Source organism: Pseudophryne corroboree, chromosome 6, assembly GCF_028390025.1.
Source record: "Pseudophryne corroboree isolate aPseCor3 chromosome 6, aPseCor3.hap2, whole genome shotgun sequence".
NCBI lineage: Eukaryota > Metazoa > Chordata > Amphibia > Anura > Myobatrachidae > Pseudophryne > Pseudophryne corroboree.
In genome coordinates, this window is record NC_086449.1 from 823,759,135 (window position 1) to 823,781,905 (window position 22,771).

The 22,771-nt window shown below is 48.7% G+C and overlaps 1 protein-coding gene across 2 annotated transcripts in view; it reads left to right on the plus strand.

Moving 5' to 3' along the window:
• The window catches only part of CCDC77 (coiled-coil domain containing 77), a 58,749-nt gene extending 37,746 nt beyond the window's left edge, over positions 1 to 21,003 (plus strand). For both annotated transcript variants that reach the window (XM_063929230.1, XM_063929229.1), the window contains exons 9-12: positions 38 to 284; positions 18,153 to 18,278; positions 20,308 to 20,460; positions 20,558 to 21,003. In XM_063929230.1, the coding sequence (XP_063785300.1) occupies positions 38 to 284; positions 18,153 to 18,278; positions 20,308 to 20,460; positions 20,558 to 20,704 (673 nt within the window). In that variant the 3' untranslated portion in view covers positions 20,705 to 21,003. The remainder of the gene's footprint in view (positions 1 to 37; positions 285 to 18,152; positions 18,279 to 20,307; positions 20,461 to 20,557) is intronic.
• The last annotated feature ends 1,768 nt before the right edge of the window (positions 21,004 to 22,771 follow it).

A 22,771-nucleotide genomic window follows, 5' to 3' on the forward strand; every position in this document is an offset into this window, starting at 1 on the left:
TCCTGCAGAGGGTAACTGCTCGGACTCTTTCTCCCAGGTTGAACAAGACACAGAAACTCCTGTATGAGAGCACAAGGGACTTCCTACAGCTGAAGTTTGAAGGCCGAGCCAATGAGAAGTCGTGGATGGCAGAGAAGGACCGGTTGCTGCAGGAACTGGATCGCTGCCGGGAGCAGCTGGTCAGGAGCCGTGACCCGGAGCGCGAGAGGGAGCAAGAGGTGGAGATCCTCCGACTGTCACAGGCTGACCGAGCTGCTCGGGCGTCACGTAGCGAGGAAGTGAAGGTGAGTCGGGTAGATCGCAGCTCACTCTTACAGGTTCCGTTGTCTGCAAATATTCAAGTCCATTCTAAACTATTATAAGGATACGACAAGATCCGCCAGTCACAACACTGCAGAACATGGAAAGTGACCGGCTTTCCTTACATTGCAGAATTCCTAATGTGGCTGCTGATGTAATATCTGTAGCTTTTCTCCCCTCGATAAGGACTTGTGTTGCAAAACAGGTGGCTGCATTATTAGACTAGCTCACAGGTTCTCAAACTCGGTCCTCAGGACCCCACACGGTGCATGTTTTCCAGGTCCCGTCACAGAATCGCAAGTGAAATAATTAGCTCCACCTGTGGACCTCTTAAAATGTGTCAGTGAGTAATTAATACCCCTGTGCACCTGCTGGGTTACCTGCAAAACATGCACTGTGTGGGGTTCTGAGGACCGAGTTTGAGAACCACTGGACTAGCTGATAGTGTTTATATGGGATGGTATCGGGATCCGGATCACTATCACCCACAGCCTAAACCCCTCCCACCACCACCAACATGTCGGGATCCTGGCGTCAGTATTCCGACTTCTTATAAAATATTGATGCTTTTAAATCGGCTTTCAGAGCTCGCCATTTCTTTTTCATCCACTAGGGGTCACTGGAGTACTCTTGGGATATGGACGGTGTTAGCAAAGACAGGCACTGAATATTTAAATTTAGTAACACTCCTCCCCTCCTTTCTCCCAGAATACCTCAGTGTTTTTTCGGTGCTCACATGGATAGAAGCACAAAGCGTGGAGCTCCTCCATATATTTTACTTTTAGATTATTTTATTTTATTTTATTTTTCTAATTACAATCCCTTCCCAGGTTACACAAAAGCTCTGGGTCCGGGATTACAGAAACTGCTGCGTGCAGTCTTGGCGTGTCGGTCCTCACAATAGGAGCCCCCTCACAGCCACAAGCAGCTCAGCTAACTTCAGGTGAGGCTGCAGAAAGGACTGGACGGAGCTTGCTGGAGAAGCCCCGTTAGAGCCCAAGAGCACAGGTCCGCTACCTTCAGATGAGGCTACAGAACGGAGCTTACTAGAGAAGCCCCGTCAGAGCACAGGAACACATGTATTTATGACCGGTGCGGTCAGCTCACTCTGCCGCCCCGCCGTGTGGGGGGGACTGTTATGTGCGTCGCCCGAGGTCATCCCGCTGCTCCGCTCCCCGCCACCGCTGATAACAGCTCCCCGCCGCCGCTCCCCTACTCCCGGTCGCCGCTCAGAGGGACGCACTGATCGGCTGCTACAAGCGCCGTTGTCGGCGCTCCCTGCCTGTTGTGCACAATCAGACCGGGGACAGCGTTCAGTGCTGCCGCGGTCTGTCCCTGTAACGGCCGGAGGCTCCGTCACTTAGGGGAAGGAAGCTGCCTGGCGTCTCTGCTCACTCAGACCGCTGACAGCGTTCACTGCTGCCGCGGATTGTCTTGTTAACGGCCGGCAGCTCAGCGTAACAGTCGCTTCCAGCGCTCCCTGCACACGCTGTGGGGGAAGCTGCCGGCGCCTCTGATCACTCAGACCGCGGACAGCGCTCACTGCTGCCGCGGTCTGTCCCTATAAAACAGCCCTCTAGTAGATAGTGGGCTCATGCTGGGCAGTCAGGAGTTTTCCCTGTCCCTATTACATGCAGCGCAGCTGGGGGGGAGAGGGGAGATTATGCCACAGCAGCAGCAATAGACAGCCTCTGCTAAAGAAAGGGCTGCATTGTGTTATATATGCATACGTATTATACAAGCACTTATTATACCATAGAAAATTTATATAAAATGCTATAGGTATATATGGTCACGTAAGGAAATATGCTATATGTTCTTTGACTATAAGCACATGGCTGGAGGCCATTTTAATCATACTTTCTGTTTCTTTTCCAGAACGTGCCTGTCCTACAACACTGCTCCACTGGATGGCGCAGGGGTGTTAGTAGGAATTTTGGATCAGGTTTCTTATAGTCTGCCCACGTGCACTGCACTTTGGCCATATACACATTTTAGTAATTTACTGAGGTGGACTTTGTCTGGTTACATAATGAGTAAGTCACCAGCAAAAACGAAAAAGTAGTTTCACTGCAATGTCTGTAAGAGTGGGTTCCCGGAGGGTTCTACCACATGCACAGTATATTTTATACTCCCATTTCATCTCCGATTTTGCAAAGATGGTTATCATTTGCCTTATAATTTCCCAGTTTTTGCTATGTTGCAATCCTGACGATTCTAGGCCAGGCCTAACTGCGCAAGATGAATATGAGAAGGGTGAATAGACTAGCAGTCAGATAGTGTGGGTGCGTCAGTCTCTGAAGTTTACAGAGACTGAGGAACCTCTGACAAATTATAAGGTGGTCTTTACTCGACACATCTCCAGCGTGTTTCTTATTTTTTTCGGAATCTCTACATAAGATGTTAATATAGAATCCTGATACACAGGTTTCTAAACCTCGCCGATTTAAGTCTAGTTACCCTTTTGCAGAGTCGGTGACATCTCCATGGGAGCTATGCTAAAGTCGATGTATACAGCAACAGGGGTGTTGCTTCGACCGCGTTTGGTTGGCATTTGGGTAACTACGGCGCTGCTTGTCTGGATAACAGGACTCAGGTCCGCCCTACAAGACTGTACCTAGACGGAAATACTCTGGACCAGCGTTCAAATCCTTTAAACCTCAGCCCTTTCGAGGCCGTGGTAGAAGAACAACCACACTTGGTGGACGAGGCAGAGGACGTGGTTTTCAACAAACCACCACCCGTCGTTAAAACGCTAAGGTCACCGACAAGCCAGTGGTATGATGGCCTTCCAGTCCATCTCGGATCTCCAGTTGTGGGGGCACGCCTTCATACGTTCCATTTGGCGTGGTTCCAGACATCCACAGATGGGTGGATCCGCAATTTAGTGTTAAAAGGTTACAAAATAGAGTTTGTCTCCCATCACTGTGGTTTTTCAAGACAGGACTGCCTGTGTCGGAAGACAAGAAGGCGGTTCTCCAAATTGCCATTCAGTCTCTGCTGGCTTCAGCCGTTTTGATTCCGGTCCCTGTTCACCAACAAGGTCAGGGTTATTATTCCAGTCTTTGTAGGACCAAAGCCGGATGGCTCGGTCAGACCAATATTGAACTTAAAGGGTCTCAATCAGTACGTCACTTACTACAGATTCAAGATGGAATCCCTGCGGTCAGTATTTGCAGGTTCAGAGCTACAGGAATTCATGATTGCGCTGGATCTCATGGATGCGTTTTTACACATTCCAATTTGGCCACTTCAGAGGTTCTTGCATTTTGCGGTACGGCAAAACCATTACCAGTTTCAGGCTCTACCGTTTGGCCTCTCGTCAGCGCCTCGGGTTTTCACCAAAGTGATGTTTGTGATGAAAGCTCATCTCAGATCCCTGGGAGTGATAATAGTTCCGTACTTGGACGATCTGCTCATCAAAGCTTTGTCTCAACAGATGATCCTCCAACATGCGTTGCTAACGTACAATGTGCTAGTTCAGCACGGTTGGATTGTCAACTTCAAGAAATCACATTCAATTCCTAGGAATGATTCTCGATACGATAGATCAAAGAATTTACCTACCAGAACAGAGAGTACAGAGTATTCGTCATCTGGTACAATTAGTGCTCAAGCCACGCACAGTCTCGGTGCATTCGACTGTTAGGAAAAATGGTGGCGGCTTTCGAAGCACTCCAGTTCGGAAGATTTCACTCACGTCCTTTTCAACTGGATGTGCTCGCACAGTGGTCGGGCTCGCATCTGCAGATTCACCAGATGGTGAGGTTGTCTCCACGGGTCAGAGTATCTCTACTCTGGTGGCTCAAAGTACACACTCTAACCGCAGGGAAACGGTTCGGCGTCTGGAATTGGATAATTCTAACGACGGACGCGAGCCTCAGAGGTTGGGGAGCTGTGGTTCAAAATTGTCAGCTCCAGGGTCTCTGAGCAGATAACGAAAGATTGCTGTCTCTAAATGTCCTGGAACTCCAGGTAATTTACAATGCGCGATACGACAAGTAGTGCACATGCTCCGGTCTCAGACTGTCCAGGTGCAGTCAGACAACGCGACGGCGGTCGCGTACATTAACAAACAAGGAGGAACGAGAAGCCGCATGGCCATGCGGGAAGTAGCTCGAATCCTCAATTGGGCCGAGCATCACCAAGTGATATTGTCGGCAGTGTTCATTCCGGGAGTGGACAACTGGGAGGCGGATTATCTCAGCCGTCGGGATTTTCATCCAGGTGAATGGGCATTAAATCCAGAAGTGTTTTTCACATGTTGGTCCAGAGGTGGGGTTTACCCACAAGTGGATCTGATGGCATCTCTCCACAATCACCACACGCCCCAGTATGTGTCCAGAACGCGAGATCCAAAGGCAGTGGCGGTGGATGCTCTCACAATCGCGTGGCCGTACAGCCTTGTGTATCTGTGTCCACCGTTTCCGCTGCTCCCTCTGTTGCTAAAACGGATCAAACGTGAGTCCGCCACAGTCATACTAGTGGCGCCTCATTGGCCTCGGAGAGCATGGTTCTCGGATCTCTGCGGACTACTCGCAGACTATCCTTGGCTGCTCCCGCTACGTCCGGACCTGTTACAACAGGGTCCGTTCCTTTACCCCGATTTAGCGCGGCTGCGTTTGACGTGGTGGCTGTTGAGACCGCCCTCTTAAGAAGAGAGGACCTTCCAGAATTGGTTATACCAACCATGTTACGTGCTAGGAAGCCAGTTACGGCAGCTCATTATTACAGAATTTGGCGTGCCTATATAGGTTGGTGTGAAGCTCGGAAGTTTCCGACATCATCTTTCAAGTTATCCCGTCTTTTGTTATTTCTACAGACGGGGTTAGAGGGAGGACTGCGTTTATCTACACTAAAGGTGCAGGTCTCTGCTTTGTCAATTTACTTTCAAAGACGTTTGGCTCTATTGCCGTCTGTACACACCTTTCTGCAAGGTGTTCTCAGAGTACAGCCTCCATTCATTCCACCTACAGCGCCATGGGACTTGAATCTGGTTTTAGATTTCTCTAACGTCCTAAGTGGATGCTGGGGACTCCGTAAGGACCATGGGGAATAGCGGCTCCGCAGGAGACTGGGCACAAAAGTAAAGCTTTAGAACTACCTGGTGTGCACTGGCTCCTCCCCCTATGACCCTCCTCCAAGCCTCAGTTAGATTTTTGTGCCCGAACGAGAAGGGTGCACACTAGGTGGCTCTCCTGAGCTGCTTAGTGAAAAGTTTAGTTTTAGGTTTTTTATTTTCAGTGAGACCTGCTGGCAACAGGCTCACTGCATCGAGGGACTAAGGGGAGAAGAAGCGAACTCACCTGCGTGCAGAGTGGATTGGGCTTCTTAGGCTACTGGACATTAGCTCCAGAGGGACGATCACAGGCCCAGCCATGGATGGGTCCCAGAGCCGCGCCGCCGGCCCCCTTACAGAACCAGAAGACAGAAGAGGTCCGGAAAATCGGCGGCAGAAGACGTCCTGTCTTCACCAAGGTAGCGCACAGCACTGCAGCTGTGCGCCATTGCTCCTCAGCACACTTCACACTTCGGTCACTGAGGGTGCAGGGCGCTAGGGGGGGGCGCCCTGAGCAGCAATAAAAACACCTTGGCTGGCGAAAATACATTACATATAGCCCCCAGGGCTATATGGATGAATTTTAACCCCTGCCAGAATCCATAAAAAAGCAGGAGAAAAGTCCGCGAAAAAGGGGCGGAGCCTATCTCCTCAGCACACTGGCGCCATTTTCCCTCACAGCTCAGTTGGAGGGAAGCTCCCCTGGCTCTCCCCTGCAGTCACTACACTACAGAAAGGGTTAAAAAAGAGAGGGGGGCACTAATTAGGCGCAGTATTAACAATACAGCAGCTATAAGGGGAAAAACACTTATATAAGGTTATCCCTGTATATATATAGCGCTCTGGTGTGTGCTGGCAAACTCTCCCTCTGTCTCCCCAAAGGGCTAGTGGGGTCCTGTCCTCTATCAGAGCATTCCCTGTGTGTGTGCTGTGTGTCGGTACATTTGTGTCGACATGTATGAGGAGAAAAATGATGTGGAGACGGAGCAGATTGCCTGTAATAGTGATGTCACCCCCTAGGGGGTTGACACCTGAGTGGATGAACTGTTGGAAGGAATTACGTGACAGTGTCAGCTCTGTATAAAAGACAGTGGTTGACATGAGACAGCCGGCTACTCAGCTTGTGCCTGTCCAGACGTCTCATAGGCCGTCAGGGGCTCTAAAGCGCCCGTTACCTCAGATGGCAGATATAGACGCCGACACGGATACTGACTCCAGTGTCGACGGTGAAGAGACAAATGTGACTTCCAGTAGGGCCACACGTTACATGATTGAGGCAATGAAAAATGTTTTACACATTTCTGATAATACGAGTACCACCAAAAAGGGGTATTATGTTCGGTGAGGAAAAACTACCTGTAGTTTTCCTGAATCTGAGAAATTAAATGAGGTGTGTGATGATGCGTGGGTTTCCCCCGATAACAACTGATAATTTCTAAAATGTTATTGGCATTATATCCTTTCCCGCCAGAGGTTAGGGTGCGTTGGGAAACACCCCCTAGGGTGGATAAAGCGCTCACACGCTTGTAAGAACAAGGGCTCTACCCTCTCCTGAGATGGCCGCCCTTAAGGATCCTGCTGATAGAAAGCAGGAGGGTATCCTAAAATGTATTTACACACATACTGGTGTTATACTGCGACCAGCAATCGCCTCAGCCTGGATGTGCAGTGCTGGGTTGGCGTGGTCGGATTCCCTGACTGAAAATATTGATACCCTAGATAGGGACAGTATATTATTGCCTATAGAGCATTTGAAAGATGCATTTCTATATATGCGTGATGCACAGCGGAATATTTGCCGACTGGCATCAAGTCTAAGTGCGTTGTCCATTTCTACCAGTAGAGGGTTATGGACACGACAGTGGTCAGGTGATGCGGATTCCAAAACGGCATTTGGAAGTATTGCCTTATTAAGGGGAGGAGTTATTTGGGGTCGGTCTTTCAGACCTGGTGGCCACGGCAACAGCTGGGAAATCCACGTGTGTACCCCAGGTCGCCTCTCAACATGAGAAGACGCCGTATTATCAGGCGCAGTCTTTTCGTGGACAAGCGGGCAAAAGGTTCCTCATTTCTGCCCCGTGACAGAGGGAGAGGAAAAAGGCTGCAGAAATCAGCCAGTTCCCAGGAACAGAAACCCTCTCCCGCCTCTGCCAAGCCCTCAGTATGACGCTGGGGCTTTACAAGCAGAATCAGGCACGGTGGGGGGCCCGTCTCAATGAATTTCAGCGCGCAGTGGGCTCACTCGCAAGTAGACCCCTGGATCCTTCAGGTGATACCTCAGGGGTACAAATTGGAATTCGAGACGTCTCCCCCTCGCCGTTTCCTAAAGTCGGCTTTACCGATGTCTCCTTCTGACAGGGAGACAGTTTTGGAAGCTATTCACAAGCTGTATTCCCAGCAGGTGATAATCAAGGTACCCCTCCTGCAACAGGGAACGGGGTATTATTCCACACTGTTGTGGTACCGAAGCCGGACGGCTCGGTGAGACCGATTCTAAATCTAAAATCTTTGAACACTTACATACAGAGGTTCAAATTCAAGATTGAGTCACTCAGAGCAGTGATTGCGAACCTGGAAGAAGGGGACTACATGATGTCTCGGGACAACAAGGATGCTTACCTTCATGTCCCAATTTACCCTTCTCACCAAGGGTACCTCAGGTTTATGGTACAGAACTGTCACTATCAGTTCAGACGCTGCCGTATGGATGGTCCACGGCACCCCGGGTCTTTACCAAGGTAATGGCCGAAATGATGATATTCCTTCGAAGGAAGGGAATTTTAGTTATCCCTTACTTGGACGATTCCCTGATAAGGGTAAGATCCAGGGAACAGTTGGAGGTCGGTGTAGCACTATCTCAGGTAGTGTTGCGGCAGCACGATTGGATTCTCAATATTCCAAAATCGCAGCTGGTTCCGACGACTCGTCTTCTGTTCCTAGGGATGATCCTGGACACAGTCCAGAAAAAGGTGTTTCTCCCGGGGGAGAAAGCCAGGGAGTTATCCGAGCTAGTTATCCGAGCTAGTCAGGAACCTCCTAAAACCGAGCATCAGTGCATCAATGCACAAGGGTTCTGGGTAAAATGGTGGCTTCCTACGAAGCAATCCCATTCGGCAGATTCCACGCAAGAACTTTCCAGTGGGACCTGCTGGACAAATGGTCCGGGTCGCATCTTCAGATGCATCAGCGGATAACCCTGTCACCAAGGACAAGGGTGTCCTTCCTGTGGTGGCATTCAGGACTGGGTCCTGGTGACCACGGATGCCAGCCTGCGAGGCTGGGGAGCAGTCACACAGGGAAGGAATTTCCAGGGCTTATGGTCAATCCTGGAGACATCACTTCACATAAATATCCTGAAGCTAAGGGCCATTTACAATGCTCTAAGCTTAGCAAGACCTCTGCTTCAAGGTCAGCCGGTGTTGATCCAGTCGGACAACATCACGGCAGTCACCCACGTAAACAGACAGGGTGGCACAAGAAGCAGGAGGGCAATGGCAGAAGCTGCAAGGATTCTTCGCTGGGCGGAAAATCATGTGATAGCACTGTCAGCAGTATTCATTCCGGGAGTGGACAACTGGGAAGCAGACTTCCTCAGCAGACACGACCTCCACCCGGGAGAGTGGAGACTTCACCCAGAAGTCTTCCACATGATTATAAACCGTTGGGAAAAACTCGACAGGTATTGCGCCAGGTCAAGGGACCCTCAGGCAATAGCTGTAGACGCTCTGGTAACACCATGGGTGTACCAGTCAGTGTATGTGTTCCCTCCTCTGCCTCTCATACCCAAGGTACTGAGATTGATAAGATGGAGAGGAGTAAGCACTATATTCGTGGCTCCGGATTGGCCAAGAAGGACTTGGTAACCGGAACTTCAAGAGATGCTCACGGAGGATCCGTGGCCTCTACCTCTAAGAAGGGACCTGCTCCAGCAAGGACCATGTCTGTTCCAAGACTTACCGCGGCTGCGTTTGACGGCATGGCGGTTGAACGCCGGATCCTGAAGGAAAAAAGGCATTCCGGATGAAGTCATCCCTATCCTGATCAAAGCCAGGAAGGATGTAACCGCAAAACATTATCACCGCATTTGGCGAAAATATGTTGCGTGGTGCGAGGCCAGTAAGGCCCGACGGAGGAAATTCAACTGGGTCGATTCCTACATTTCCTGCAAACAGGAGTGTCTATGGGCCTGAAATTGGGGTCCATTAAGGTTCAAATTTCGGCCCTGTCAATTTTCTTCCAAAAAGAACTAGCTTCAGTCCCTGAAGTTCAGACGTTTGTAAAAGGGGTACTGCATATACAGCCTCCTTTTGTGTCTCCAGTGGCACTTTGGGATCTCAATGTAGTTTTTGGGTTCCAAAAGTCACATTGGTTTGAACCACTTAAATCTGTGGAGTTAAAATATCTCACATGGAAAGTGGTCATGCTGTTGGCCCTGGCCTGGGCCAGGCGCGTGTCAGAATTGGCGGCTTTATCCTGTAAAAGCCCTTATCTGATTTTCCATTCGGACAGGGCGGAATTGAGGACTCGTCCTCAGTTTCTCCCTAAGGTGGTTTCAGCGTTTCACCTGAACCAACCTATTGTGGTGCCTGCGGCTACTAGGGACTTGGAGGACTCCAAGTTGCTAGACGTTGTCAGGGCCCTGAAAATATATGTTTCCAGGACAGCTGGAGTCAGAAAATCTGACTCGCTGTTTATCCTGTATGCACCCAACAAGCTGGGTGCTCCTGCTTCTAAGCAGACTATTGCTCGTTGGATTTGTAGTACAATTCAGCTTGCACATTCTGTGGCAGGCCTGCCACAGCCAAAAATCTGTAAATGCCCACTCCACAAGGAAGGTGGGCTCATCTTGGGCGGCTGCCCGAGGGGTCTCGGCTTTACAACTTTGCCGAGCAGCTACTTGGTCAGGAGCAAATACGTTTGTAAAATTCTACAAAATTGATACCCTGGCTGAGGAGGACCTGGAGTTCTCTCATTTGGTGCTGCAGAGTCATCCGCACTCTCCCGCCCGTTTGGGAGCTTTGGTATAATCCCCATGGTCCTTACGGAGTCCCCAGCATCCACTTAGGACGTTAGAGAAAATAAGAATTTACTTACCGATAATTCTATTTCTCGTAGTCCGTAGTGGATGCTGGGCGCCCATCCCAAGTGCGGATTGTCTGCAATACTGGTACATAGTTATTGTTACCAAAAAATCGGGTTATTGCTGTAGTGAGCCATCTTTTATAGAGGCTCCTCTGTTATCATGCTGTTAACTGGGTTTAGATCACGAGTTATACGGTGTGATTGGTGTGGCTGGTATGAGTCTTACCCGGGATTCAAAATCCTTCCTTATTGTGTACGCTCGTCCGGGCACAGTATCCTAACTGAGGCTTGGAGGAGGGTCATAGGGGGAGGAGCCAGTGCACACCAGGTAGTTCTAAAGCTTTACTTTCTCTATCGTCCTAGTGGATGCTGGGGTTCCTGAAAGGACCATGGGGAATAGCGGCTCCGCAGGAGACAGGGCACAAAAAAGTAAAGCTTTTACCAGATCAGGTGGTGTGCACTGGCTCCTCCCCCTATGACCCTCCTCCAGACTCCAGTTAGATTTTGTGCCCGAACGAGAAGGGTGCAATCTAGGTGGCTCTCCTAAAGAGCTGCTTAGAGAAAGTTTAGCTTAGGTTTTTTACTTTACAGTGAGTCCTGCTGGCAACAGGATCACTGCAACGAGGGACTTAGGGGAGAAGTAGTGAACTCACCTGCGTGCAGAGTGGATTTGCTGCTTGGCTACTGGACACTAGCTCCAGAGGGACGATCACAGGTACAGCCTGGATGGTCACCGGAGCCGCGCCGCCGGCCCCCTTGCAGACGCTGAAGAGAGAAGAGGTCCAAAATCGGCGGCTGAAGACTCCTGAGTCTTCATAAAGGTAGCGCACAGCACTGCAGCTGTGCGCCATTTTCCTCTCAGCACACTTCACACAACAGTCACTGAGGGTGCAGAGCGCTGGGGGGGGCGCTCTGAGAGGCAAATAAAAACCTTATTAGAGGCAAAAAATACCTCACATATAGCCCACAGAGGCTATATGGAGATATTTAACCCCTGCCTAACTTCAAAAATAGCGGGAGACGAGCCCGCCGAAAAAGGGGCGGGGCCTATCTCCTCAGCACACAGCGCCATTTTCTCTCACAGAAAAGCTGGAGAGAAGGCTCCCAGGCTCTCCCCTGCACTGCACTACAGAAACAGGGTTAAAACAGAGAGGGGGGGCACTGATTTTGGCGATATTGTATATATATAAAAGATGCTATAAGGGAGAAACACTTATATAAGGTTGTCCCTATATAATTATAGCGTTTTTGGTGTGTGCTGGCAGACTCTCCCTCTGTCTCCCCAAAGGGCTAGTGGGTCCTGTCCTCTGTCAGAGCATTCCCGGTGTGTGTGCTGTGTGTCGGTACGTGTGTGTCGACATGTATGAGGACGATGTTGGTGAGGAGGCGGAGAAATTGCCTGTAATGGTGATGTCACTCTCTAGGGAGTCGACACCGGAATGGATGGCTTATTTAGAGAATTACGTGAGAATGTCAACACGCTGCAAGGTCGGTTGACGACATGAGACGGCCGACAATCTATTAGGACCGGTCCAGGCGTCTCAGAAACACCGTCAAGGGTTTTTAAAAACGCCCATTTACCTCAGTCGGTCGACACAGACACAGACACGGACACTGAATACAGTGTCGACGGTGAATAAACAAACGTATTTCTCATTAGGGCCACACGTTAAGGGCAATGAAGGAGGTGTTACGTGTTTCTGATACTACAAGTACCACAAGAAAGGGTATTATGTGGGAGTGAAAAAACTACCTGTAGTTTTTCCTGAATCAGATAAAATAAAATGAAGTGTGTGATGATGCGTAGGGTTACCCCGATAGCAAATATTGGCGTTATACCCTTTCCCGCCAGAAATTAGGGTACGTTGGGAAACACCCCTTAGGGTGATAAGGCGCTCACACGCTTATCAAGTGGCGTTACCGTCTCCAGATACGGCCGCCCTCAAGGAGCCAGCTGATAGGAAGCTGGAAAAATATCCTAAAAAGTATATACACACATACGGTGGTTATACTGCGACCAGCGATCGCCATCAGCCTGGAGATGCAGTGCTGGGTTGGCTTGGTCGGATTCCCTGACTGAAAATATTTTATTCATGTAGAGCATTTAATAGGATGCATTCTATATATATGTATGTGAGATGCACAGAGGGATATTTGCTCTCTGGCATCAAGATAAGTGCGTTGTCCATATCTCCCAGAAGATGTCAGGGACACGACAGTGGTCAGGTGATACAGATCCCATACGGCAGATGGAAGTATTGCTGTATAAAGGGAAGGAGTTATTTGGGGGTCGGTCCATCGGACCTGGGGACCACAGCAACAGCTGGGAAATCCAACCTTTTTTACCCCAAGTTACATCTCAGCTAAAAAAGACACCGTCTTTTCAGCCTCAATCTTTCCTTTCCCATGAGGGCATGCAGGCAAAAGGCCAGTCATATCTGCCCAGACATAGAGGTAAGGGAAGTAGACTGCAGCAGGCAGCCCTTTCCCAGGAAAAGAAGCCCTCCACCGCGTCTGCCAAGTCCTCAGCATGACGCTGGGGCCGTGCAAGCGGACTCAAGGTGGGGGGGTAGTCTCAAGAGTCTCAGGGCGCAGTGGGATCACTCGCAAGTTGACCCCTAGATCGTACGAGTATTATCCCAGGGGTAAAGATTGGAGAGTCGAGACATCTTCTCCTCGCAGGTTCCTGAAGTCTGCTTTACCAACGGCTCCCTCCGACAGGGAGGCAGCATTGGAAACAATTCACAAGCTGTATATCCAGCAGGTGATAATCAAAGTACCCCTCCTACGACAAGGAAAAGGGTATTATTTTTCCACACTATATTGTGGTACTGAAGCCAGACGGCTTGGTGACACATAGTCTAAATCTAAAATGTTTTGAACACTTACATAAAAGGTTCAAATCGAGATAAAGTCACTCAGAGCAGTGATAGCGAACCGGAAAAAAGGGGACTATATGGTGTCCCTGGACATCAAGGATTACCTCCATGTCCAAATTTTGTCCTTCTCATCAAGGGTACCTCTGGTTCGTGGTACAGAACTGTCAATATCAGTTTCAGACGATGCCGTTTGAATTATCCACGGCACCCCGGGCCTTTTTACCAAGGTAATGGCCGAAAAGATGTTTCTTCAAAGAAAAAAGGCATCTAAATTATCCCTTACTTGCACGACCTAAAAAGGGCAAGTTCCAGAGAACAGTTGGAGGTCGGAAGAGCACTATCTAAAGTAGTTCTTCGACGGCACGACTGGATTCTAAATATTCCAAGAATCGCAGCTGTTTTCCGACGATACGTCTGCTGTTCCTAGGGATGATTCTGGACACGGTTCAGAAAAAGGTTTTTCTTCCCGAGGAAAAAGCCAAGGAGTTATCCGACCTGTCAGGAACCTCCTAAAACCAGGAAAGGTGTCTGTACATCAATGCACAAGAGTCCTGGGAAAAATGGTGGCTTTTTACGAAGCAATTCCATTCGGCAGATTCCATGCAAGAATTTTCCAAAGGGATCTGTTGGACAAATGGTCAGGGTCGCATCCTCAGATGCACCTGCGAATAACCCTGTCGCCAAGGACAAGGGTATATCTTCTGTGGTGGTTGCAAAAGGCCCATCTATTGGAGGGCCGCAGATTCGGCATACAGGATTTGATCCTGGTGACCACGGACGCCAGCCTGAGAGGTTGGGGAGCAGTCACACAAGGAAGAAACTTCCAGGGGGTATGGACGAACCTGGAAAAGTCTCTTCACATAAACATTCTGGTACTAAGAGCAATCTAAAATGCTCTAAGCCAGGCGGAACCACTCCTGCAAGGAAAACCGGTGTTGATTCAGTCGGACAACATCACGGCGGTCGCCCATGTAAACAGACAGGGCGGCACAAGAAGCAGGAGTGCAATGGCAGAAGCTGCCAACATTCTTCGCTGGGCGGAGAATCACGTAATGGCACTGTCAGCAGTGTTCTTCCCGGGCGTGGACAACTGGGAAGCAGACTTCCTCAGCAGACACGATATTCACCCGGGAGAGGGGGGTCTTCATCCAGAAGTCTTCCACATGCTAATAAACTGTTGGGAAAGACCAATGGTAGACATGATGGCGTCTCGCCTCAAGGACAAGTATTGCGCCAGGTCAAGAGATCCACAGGCAATAGCTGTGGACGCACTGGTAACACCTTGGGTGTACAAATCAGTATATGTGTTTCCTCCTCTGCCTCTCATACCAAAGGTATTGAAGATTATACGGTGAGGAGGAGTAAGAACAATACTAGTGGCTCCGGATTAGCCAAGAAGGACTTGGTACCCGGAACTTCAAGAGTTGGTCACGGACGACCCGTGCCCTCTACTTCTGAGCAGGGACCTGCTACAACAGGGTCCCTGTCTCTTTCAAGACTTACCGCGGCTGCGTTTGACGGCATGGCGGTTGAACGCCAGATCCTAAAAGGGAAAGGCATTCCAGAAGAAGTCATTCCTACCTTGATTAAGGCAAGGAAGGAAGTCACCGCGAAACATTATCACCGAATTTGGCGAAAATATGTTGCGTGGTGCGAAGATCGGAGTGCTCCGACGGAGGAATTTCAACTGGGTCGATTCCTACATTTCCTGCAATCAGGATTGTCAATGGGTCTCAAATTGGGATCTATTAAGGTTCAAATTTCGGCCCTGTCGATTTTCTTTCAAAAAGAATTGGCTTCAGTCCCTGAAGTCCAGACCTTTGTTAAGGGAGTGCTGCATATTCAGCCTCCTGTGGTGCCTCCAGTGGCACCGTGGGATCTAAATGTGGTTTTGGACTTCCTAAAATCTCATTGGTTTGAACCACTAAAAAAGGTGGATTTGAAATATCTCACATGGAAAGTGACCATGCTTCTAGCCCTGGCTTCTGCCAGGAGAGTGTCAGAATTGGCAGCTTTATCTTACAAAAGCCCATATCTGATTTTCCATTCGGACAGGGCAGAACTGCGGACTCGTCCGCATTTTCTCCCTAAGGTGGTGTCAGCATTTCATCTGAACCAGCCTATTGTAGTGCCTGCGGCTACAAGTGACTTGGAGGACTCCAAGTTACTGGACGTTGTCAGAGCATTAAAAATATATATTGCAAGGACAGCTGGAGTCAGAAAATCTGACTCGTTGTTTATATTGTATGCACCCAACAAGATGGGTGCTCCTGCGTCTAAGCAGACGATTGCTCGTTGGATCTGTAGCACAATCCAACTTGCACATTCTGTGGCAGGCTTGCCACAGCCTAAATCTGTAAAGGCCCACTCCACAAGGAAGGTGGGCTCCTCTTGGGCGGCTGCCCGAGGGGTCTCGGCATTACAACTTTGCCGAGCAGCTACGTGGTCAGGGGAGAACACGTTTGTAAAATTTTACAAATTTGATACTCTGGCTAAGGAGGACCTGGAGTTCTCTCATTCGGTGCTGCAGAGTCATCCGCACTCTCCCGCCCGTTTGGGAGCTTTGGTATAATCCCCATGGTCCTTTCAGGAACCCCAGCATCCACTAGGACGATAGAGAAAATAAGATTTTACTTACCGATAAATCTATTTCTCGGAGTCCGTAGTGGATGCTGGGCGCCCATCCCAAGTGCGGATTATCTGCATAAGTTGTACATAGTTATTGTTAACTAATTCGGGTTATTGTTAAAGGAAGCCATCTTTCAGAGGCTCCGCTGTTATCATACTGTTAACTGGGTTTAGATCACAAGTTGTACGGTGTGATTGGTGTGGCTGGTATGAGTCTTACCCGGGATTCAAATTGCCTCCCTTATTGTGTACGCTCGTCCGGGCACAGTACCTAACTGGAGTCTGGAGGAGGGTCATAGGGGGAGGAGCCAGTGCACACCACCTGATCTGGTAAAAGCTTTACTTTTTTGTGCCCTGTCTCCTGCGGAGCCGCTATTCCCCATGGTCCTTTCAGGAACCCCAGCATCCACTACGGACTCCGAGAAATAGATTTATCGGTAAGTAAAATCTTATTTTTGTGCCCAGTCTCCTGCGGAGCCGCTATTCCCCATGGTCCTTACGGAGTCCCCAGCATCCACTACGGACTACGAGAAATAGATTATCGGTAAGTAAATTCTTATTTTTTTACAGTCTTCATATTTTGAACCCTTACAACAAGTGGATATTAAGTTTCTCACTTGGAAAACAATTTTTCTCCTAGCCTTAGCTTCGGCAAGGCGTGTTTCAGATTTGGGTGCCTTGTAATGCAAGCCACCGTATTTGGTGTTTCATGATGACAGAGCGGAACTTCGGACGAATCCCGCTTTGTTACCAAAGGTAGTGTCATCTTTTCACATCAATCAACCAATAATAGTTAACAGGAGATTCTGGAACTTTGGATGTGGTACGCGCACTACACGTTTATGTATCCCGAACGTCTACAGTTCGTAAGACGGATACGTTGTTTGTTCTCTATGATGCTGCCAAGATGGGTTGGCCAGCTTCTAAGCAGACCTTATCCAGATGGATTAAACTGACCATACGTCAGGCTTACCTTAATGCTAGGTTACAGCCGCCTACATCAGTAACAGCTCATTCCACACGTTCTGTGGGAACTTCATGGGCAGCTGGTCGCGGGGCTTCTACGACGCAGCTTTGCCGTGCGGCTACATGGTCATCAGTGCACACGTTTGTGCGCTTCTAAAAGTTTGATACGTTTGCGGCATCAGCATCTAGCTTTGGCCGCCTAGTGTTACAGGTGCCAAACGGCTCTCCCGCCCACGGGGGAAGCTTTGGTACGTCCCAAGAGTACTCCAGTGACCCCTAGTGGATGAAAAAGAAAATAGGATTTTGGTACTTACCAGGTAAATCCTTTTCTTTGAATCCATAGGGGGCACTGGACGCCCACCCAGAGCAGTTTTACCTGGTTTGTGGTAAGTTCAGTGGATCTTATGGTAACACATTCTCACCGACTGGTTCAAATTTTCAAGTTCTATCGGTTATGGTGTCAACTGTTTAGTTGTCAGTAACGTTATGTGTCAACTTTATTGTTGTCCGTTATGTTATACTGTTATATGTAATTCTCCATTGTTCATCCTCTCTATCGCTCCTGTTCGCCTCAGGAAATAACACTGAGGTATTCTGGGAGTATGGAGGGGAGGAGAGTTACTAAATTTAAATATTCAGTGCCTGTCCTTGCTAACACCGTCCATATCCCAAGAGTACTCCAGTGCCCCCTATGGATTCAAAGAAAAGGATTTACCTGGTGGGTGGTCTTCTGTTTGCCGGCGGTCGGGCTCCCGGCGCTCAGTATACCGGCGCCGGGAGCCCGACAGCCGGCATACCGACACTTATTTTCCCTCGTGGGGGTCCACGACCCCCATAGAGGGAGAATAAAATAGTGTAGCGCGGCGAGCCCGCAAGGGGCTCATTTGCGCTCGCCAAGCTGTCGGTAAGCCGGCGGTCGGGCTCCCGGCGCCGGGATGCTGGTCGCCGGGAGCCCGACCGCCGGCCAGCCGTAGTGAACCCTACCTGGTAAGTACCAAAATCCTATTTTTTGTACAGCCCCATTATTTGCTTTCTCTTCCCCATAATCCCCCTCCAATAGCTATCCTGTTTTACGAACTGTAGTACCCCTATTAGAGTGGCTGGGGGCGTGGCCTAATGGCAGAGAATGTGACATTGTGGGTGTGTCCTACTTTCCGTCTTATTTGTTTCCCCTCCGCTCTAATAATGTCCTCCATACACCGTAACACTCGCCGTTTCCCTCATCCTGTTCCCTGTAGAACCTTACGGAGCAGCTTGCGCAAGCTCACCGGCTGTCTGACATGTACCGGGAGCAGTGCGTGGCCCTGGAGGATGAACTAGGGAAGATCCGGGAGGAGGGAGACGTGGGACGAGAAATCTTCAAGGTGAGATTGAAGTGCAGAAGTTATGTTAAACAGGGCAGGTATTTAGTGGAAACTAGGACAGATCCTCATCATTGCTGAGATATATACTTTTCCGCTGACTGGGAACCACGTACTCGGAGTTCTGTAGCTCCTGTCCAGGTGAGCCACCTGTAATGTGGTCATTCCGAGTTGTTCGCTAGCTGCATTCGTTCGCTGTGCAGCAATCAGGCTAAAAAACGTCACTTCTGCGCATGCAGCGCAATGTACTATTACAATGAACGATGTAGTTTCACACAGGGTCTAGTGAAGCTTTTCAGTCGCACTGGTGGTCGCAGAGTGATTGACATGAAGTGGGCGTTTCTGGGTGTCAACTGACCTTTTTCAGGGAGTGTTCGGAAAAACGCAGGCGTGCCAGGAAAAACGCAGGCGTGGCTGGGCGAACGCAGGGCGTGTTCGTGACGTCAAAACAGGAACTGAATAGTCTGTAGTGATCGCAAGCGCTGAGTAGGGTTTTGAGCTACTCTAAAACTGCACGAAAAAACGTTGTAGCCGCTCTGCGATCCTTTCGCTCGCACTTCTGCTAAGCTAAAATACACTCCCAGTGGGAGGCGGCATAGCGTGTGCACGGCTGCTAAAAACTGCTAGCGAGCGAACAACTCGGAATGATCCCCTATACCTCTTGCTGTCACTCTGAGTATATCGCACCATGCAGTCTGGTAAGAACGGAGGTGTGACATTCTTACTGCCGGTGCTATTACTGGATCATATAGCTTCTTATTAAATCTGAATATTGCAGTACTTTCCGTGTGACGCTCAGACAAGAAACAGAACTTGTGCTGTGCAGGTTACAGTCCTATATATTCTAGACTTTAGTTATCGTTCTACATTCGGTTGTTGCTGCATAATTATGTAATTTGCAGGTTGTATTTTTATGTATTTGTTCATTTATTGTCTGTATCTATATTGTTCCCTTTGTCCCCATGTGTGTACTGTTCCTGTGTGCGGCGATACACAACCCTGGTGACGGCACGTAAATAAAAGTTTGGATATTTGTTTTAATAATTCTGATTACCTCATCTAGAATTATTTCAGCAGCATTTCTACAGGAATTCTACTTTGGGACTATTTATGTTGTGTTAAAGCGTAATGGTCTGAGGGTGTGTGTGCGTCACATTGGCTATGGGCCGGAGTGGCGGGACAAAAAGACCACTGTAAAGCAAATAACGCAGCCTGTACGGTAATAGGGCTAGCAGAAGACCTGGCTGCATATGTGATTAGCTGTAGAACAGGGATCTTGTTTTCCGTGTATACATCAGTAATTCAACCTCCTTTTGGCTTGCCGTGGTCAGGTCTGCGCACCTTGTGTTTGTATTTGTGTGTGTGTGTGTCCTGGAACACTAGACCAGTGGTTCTCAAACTCGGTCCTCAGAACCCCACACGGTTCACGTTTTCCATGTCACCCGGCAGCTGCACTGTGCATCACCAACTGTCACATTTTGAAAATCTACAGGTGACCTGCAAAACATGAACCGTGTGGGGTCCTGGGGACCGAGTTTGAGAACCTGTGCTCTAGACAATGTCAGTGCGACATAATTCAAAGATACCGATGGAACAGCTCCACCTGGTGGCTACAGTATTATGAAAACTGGCAGAATGGTTGTCACTTGGTTGTATTACACAAATGCTTTTAATTTGAACAACTTGCGTCATTGCACTGTCTTCTAGTTTTATACATTTTTGGTTTTAAAACCCTTTTTTCCCCATGAATAACACGTCCTGTGTAGTGCAGCGGTCGCCTGCACGCCCAGTTTGGGGTTACGGTCGTATGCACGAGACTGCAGCCTTAGTAACTAATCAGGTCATGAATATGGTTTATAATACTGCAAAGTCCCTGTTCCTAGTGAAATGAGGCGCCATTCTTATTGATGCTGACGTGACTGCCCCCCCCTCCCCCCACACATTGTATTGGCACGGAGTAACCACGCCGTGCCCAGTATTTCCCTGCCAGACTAGGTTGTTCCTCCAGTATTCACCCTCCTGCTACTTCCAGGAACGCTCTGATAAAGTGGCCAAACGCCTGCAGCTGATGACTCAGCGCTACGAGGCTCTGGAGAAACGGCGTAACATGGAGGTGGAGGGTTTCAAAACGGATATCAAGCTGCTCCGACAGCGGCTGCGGGACGTGGAGAAGCAGCTGTACAAGGTGAGTAGTTTGCGGATTGCTGAGTGGATGAATCCGGTCTGGCAGCCTCTCACAATAGAGTTAGGAGAGATTACGTTGATTGAACAAACTCTTGCAGGTGACATTGAACATCGGACCCGACCAGGATCTCGCCATCCTCAACGCCGTCCGCCAGGGGAACAAGCGATCGCACAAAATTCAAGGAGAGTTGCGCAGTTTGAAAGCAAAGATCTATGGTCTGGAGAACGAGCTGAGAGTCGGATGAGAGACCGTGTTTCGGCAGGGAGCTCGTTACCCTGGGAGTTTTATTGGCAAGATTCGGCATGAATTCCACACTTGTGGAAGTTTTAATGAACAAATGTATCACCGTGGTTATCAGACAAAGATGGCATTACGTATATGTACTGTAATGTGAGTTACAGGTGACCTGCTGTGAAATATCTGCAACTGTTGCAGAGCATATTTAAAAGTTGGATTCTTTTTTCTCTCTTGTTTTTTTTCTTCTTAATTTATTGTTTTTTCATACAAAAATTGATCAGTAAAAAGAGCATAATTTATTTACAACACATTGTTGTGTCTTTTTACAAAGGGGACATTGATTATACTTACATTTCAGCTTCAGCAGCAGAGGGGAGAGGATATTAGCGGGGGGACAAGGGTTAACTGTTAAGTTTGGGTGGGTTATATTATTTCTGTGCAGGGTAAATACTGGCTGCTTTATTTATACACTGCAATTTAGATTTCAGCTTGAACACACCCCACCCAAATCTAACTCTCTGCACGTTACATCTGCCCCACCTGCAGTGCAACATGGGTTTGCCCAATTGCTTACTTTTTTTGGTTTGCTAACAACTCTGAATAAGGCCCAGTATATCTAGTTGCAGTACTTTTGGTGGTCTCTAAACACCTGCCCTCAATCCTGGCTTTGCTTTCCTGTTGTTGGTGCTTGGCGTTCCAAACGAGATTGCCTACCCCATCTGCAATCCCAGATGTGGCCAGTAGAGGGGGGTGCTGTGTTCTGCAGGTCTCTTAAGTTTAAGGTGTGGTGTGTGTGTGTGTGTGTGTGTGTGTGTGTGCTCAGGTGTCCCTTTGTCCTGCATTGCTCTGAGGCTGTGAATAGTAATAGGTATGGTCCTGTCCTTGTCTCTCAGCCTGGGAAGGCTGACCCTTCTGTCACCTGTCCAGCACAGAGCAAGTGATGTCATCCGGTGTCGCATGACAGATTAACAGGGGCTGGGAGCGTTATAACAAAGACTCACAAAGATCTGGATTGATAGAGAGACCCACTGAAGGTGCAGGGGGGGAGTTAATCTGCCTTGCGTGTTTTTATTTTTGGCACAATAGTAAGATCAGTGACATATAAACAACCACAGAAGTTTTATAGGTACAGGTAATTCTCTATTTAATTACACATCACAATGAAGATGTATTTTCCGATAGGTTAGTAAATACAATAGCATTCCTTTGCGGCAACCTCTACTTCTTACAGAGATTACTGAATGGCCCTAAGCGGTTCTCATGCGTTGCCTTTACCGTGCCAGAGACTTCAGCGTGCAGATGGACCTCTGTTGCGTGACAAGGAATGTAACCGTGATGCTGGGAGCACTTGTGCTCTTGGCAAACGGGCTCGCGTCCATGCCCGCTGGGTGTGGCGCTATGGATGTAGGAAAAGGAAATGTTTCTGGATGCTGATCTGTTTTATTAACTACCGTAACAACGGATTAACAGGAGTAATGAGATTGGCAGATAGGACTGTTTTTTTTGTTTAATTTTTGTGTGTGGGGAGGGGGCGTTGGTGCACCTGACAGACAAAGGGCGCCTGTTCTCCTCTTACAGGCGGAACATACTCTGTATTAGGGCTTCTTTATATCAATTTAAATAATAAATGTTTATATATAATAGTCTGTCCTCCCTTTTTTTTTCTTCTTTTTTTTTTTCTTTTTTTTCTACCCTCGCATTTTGTGTTGTATGCAGGTAAATAAATGCAGTTTGCACTGCCTACGTCTGACCACAGATATTTACATAGAAAGCCATAAGCTTGTTATACAGTAGGAACCACAAAAACTAACGGACGGCCCCTTAATATGTGATTATCATGCGTACAATGGGCCTCATTCAGATCAGTTAGCTCGCTAGCGTTTTTTGCTGCCCAGTGATCAGGTAACTACTGCGCATGCGTATGCACCGCAATGCGCAGACGCGTCGTACTTGTACAAAGCGGATCGTTGCTGTGCACTGGTTCTAGCGAAGAATCCATTCGCACAGCCGAACGCAAGGAGATTGACAGGAAGAAGGCGTTTGTGGGTGGCAACTGACCGTTATCTGGGAGTGG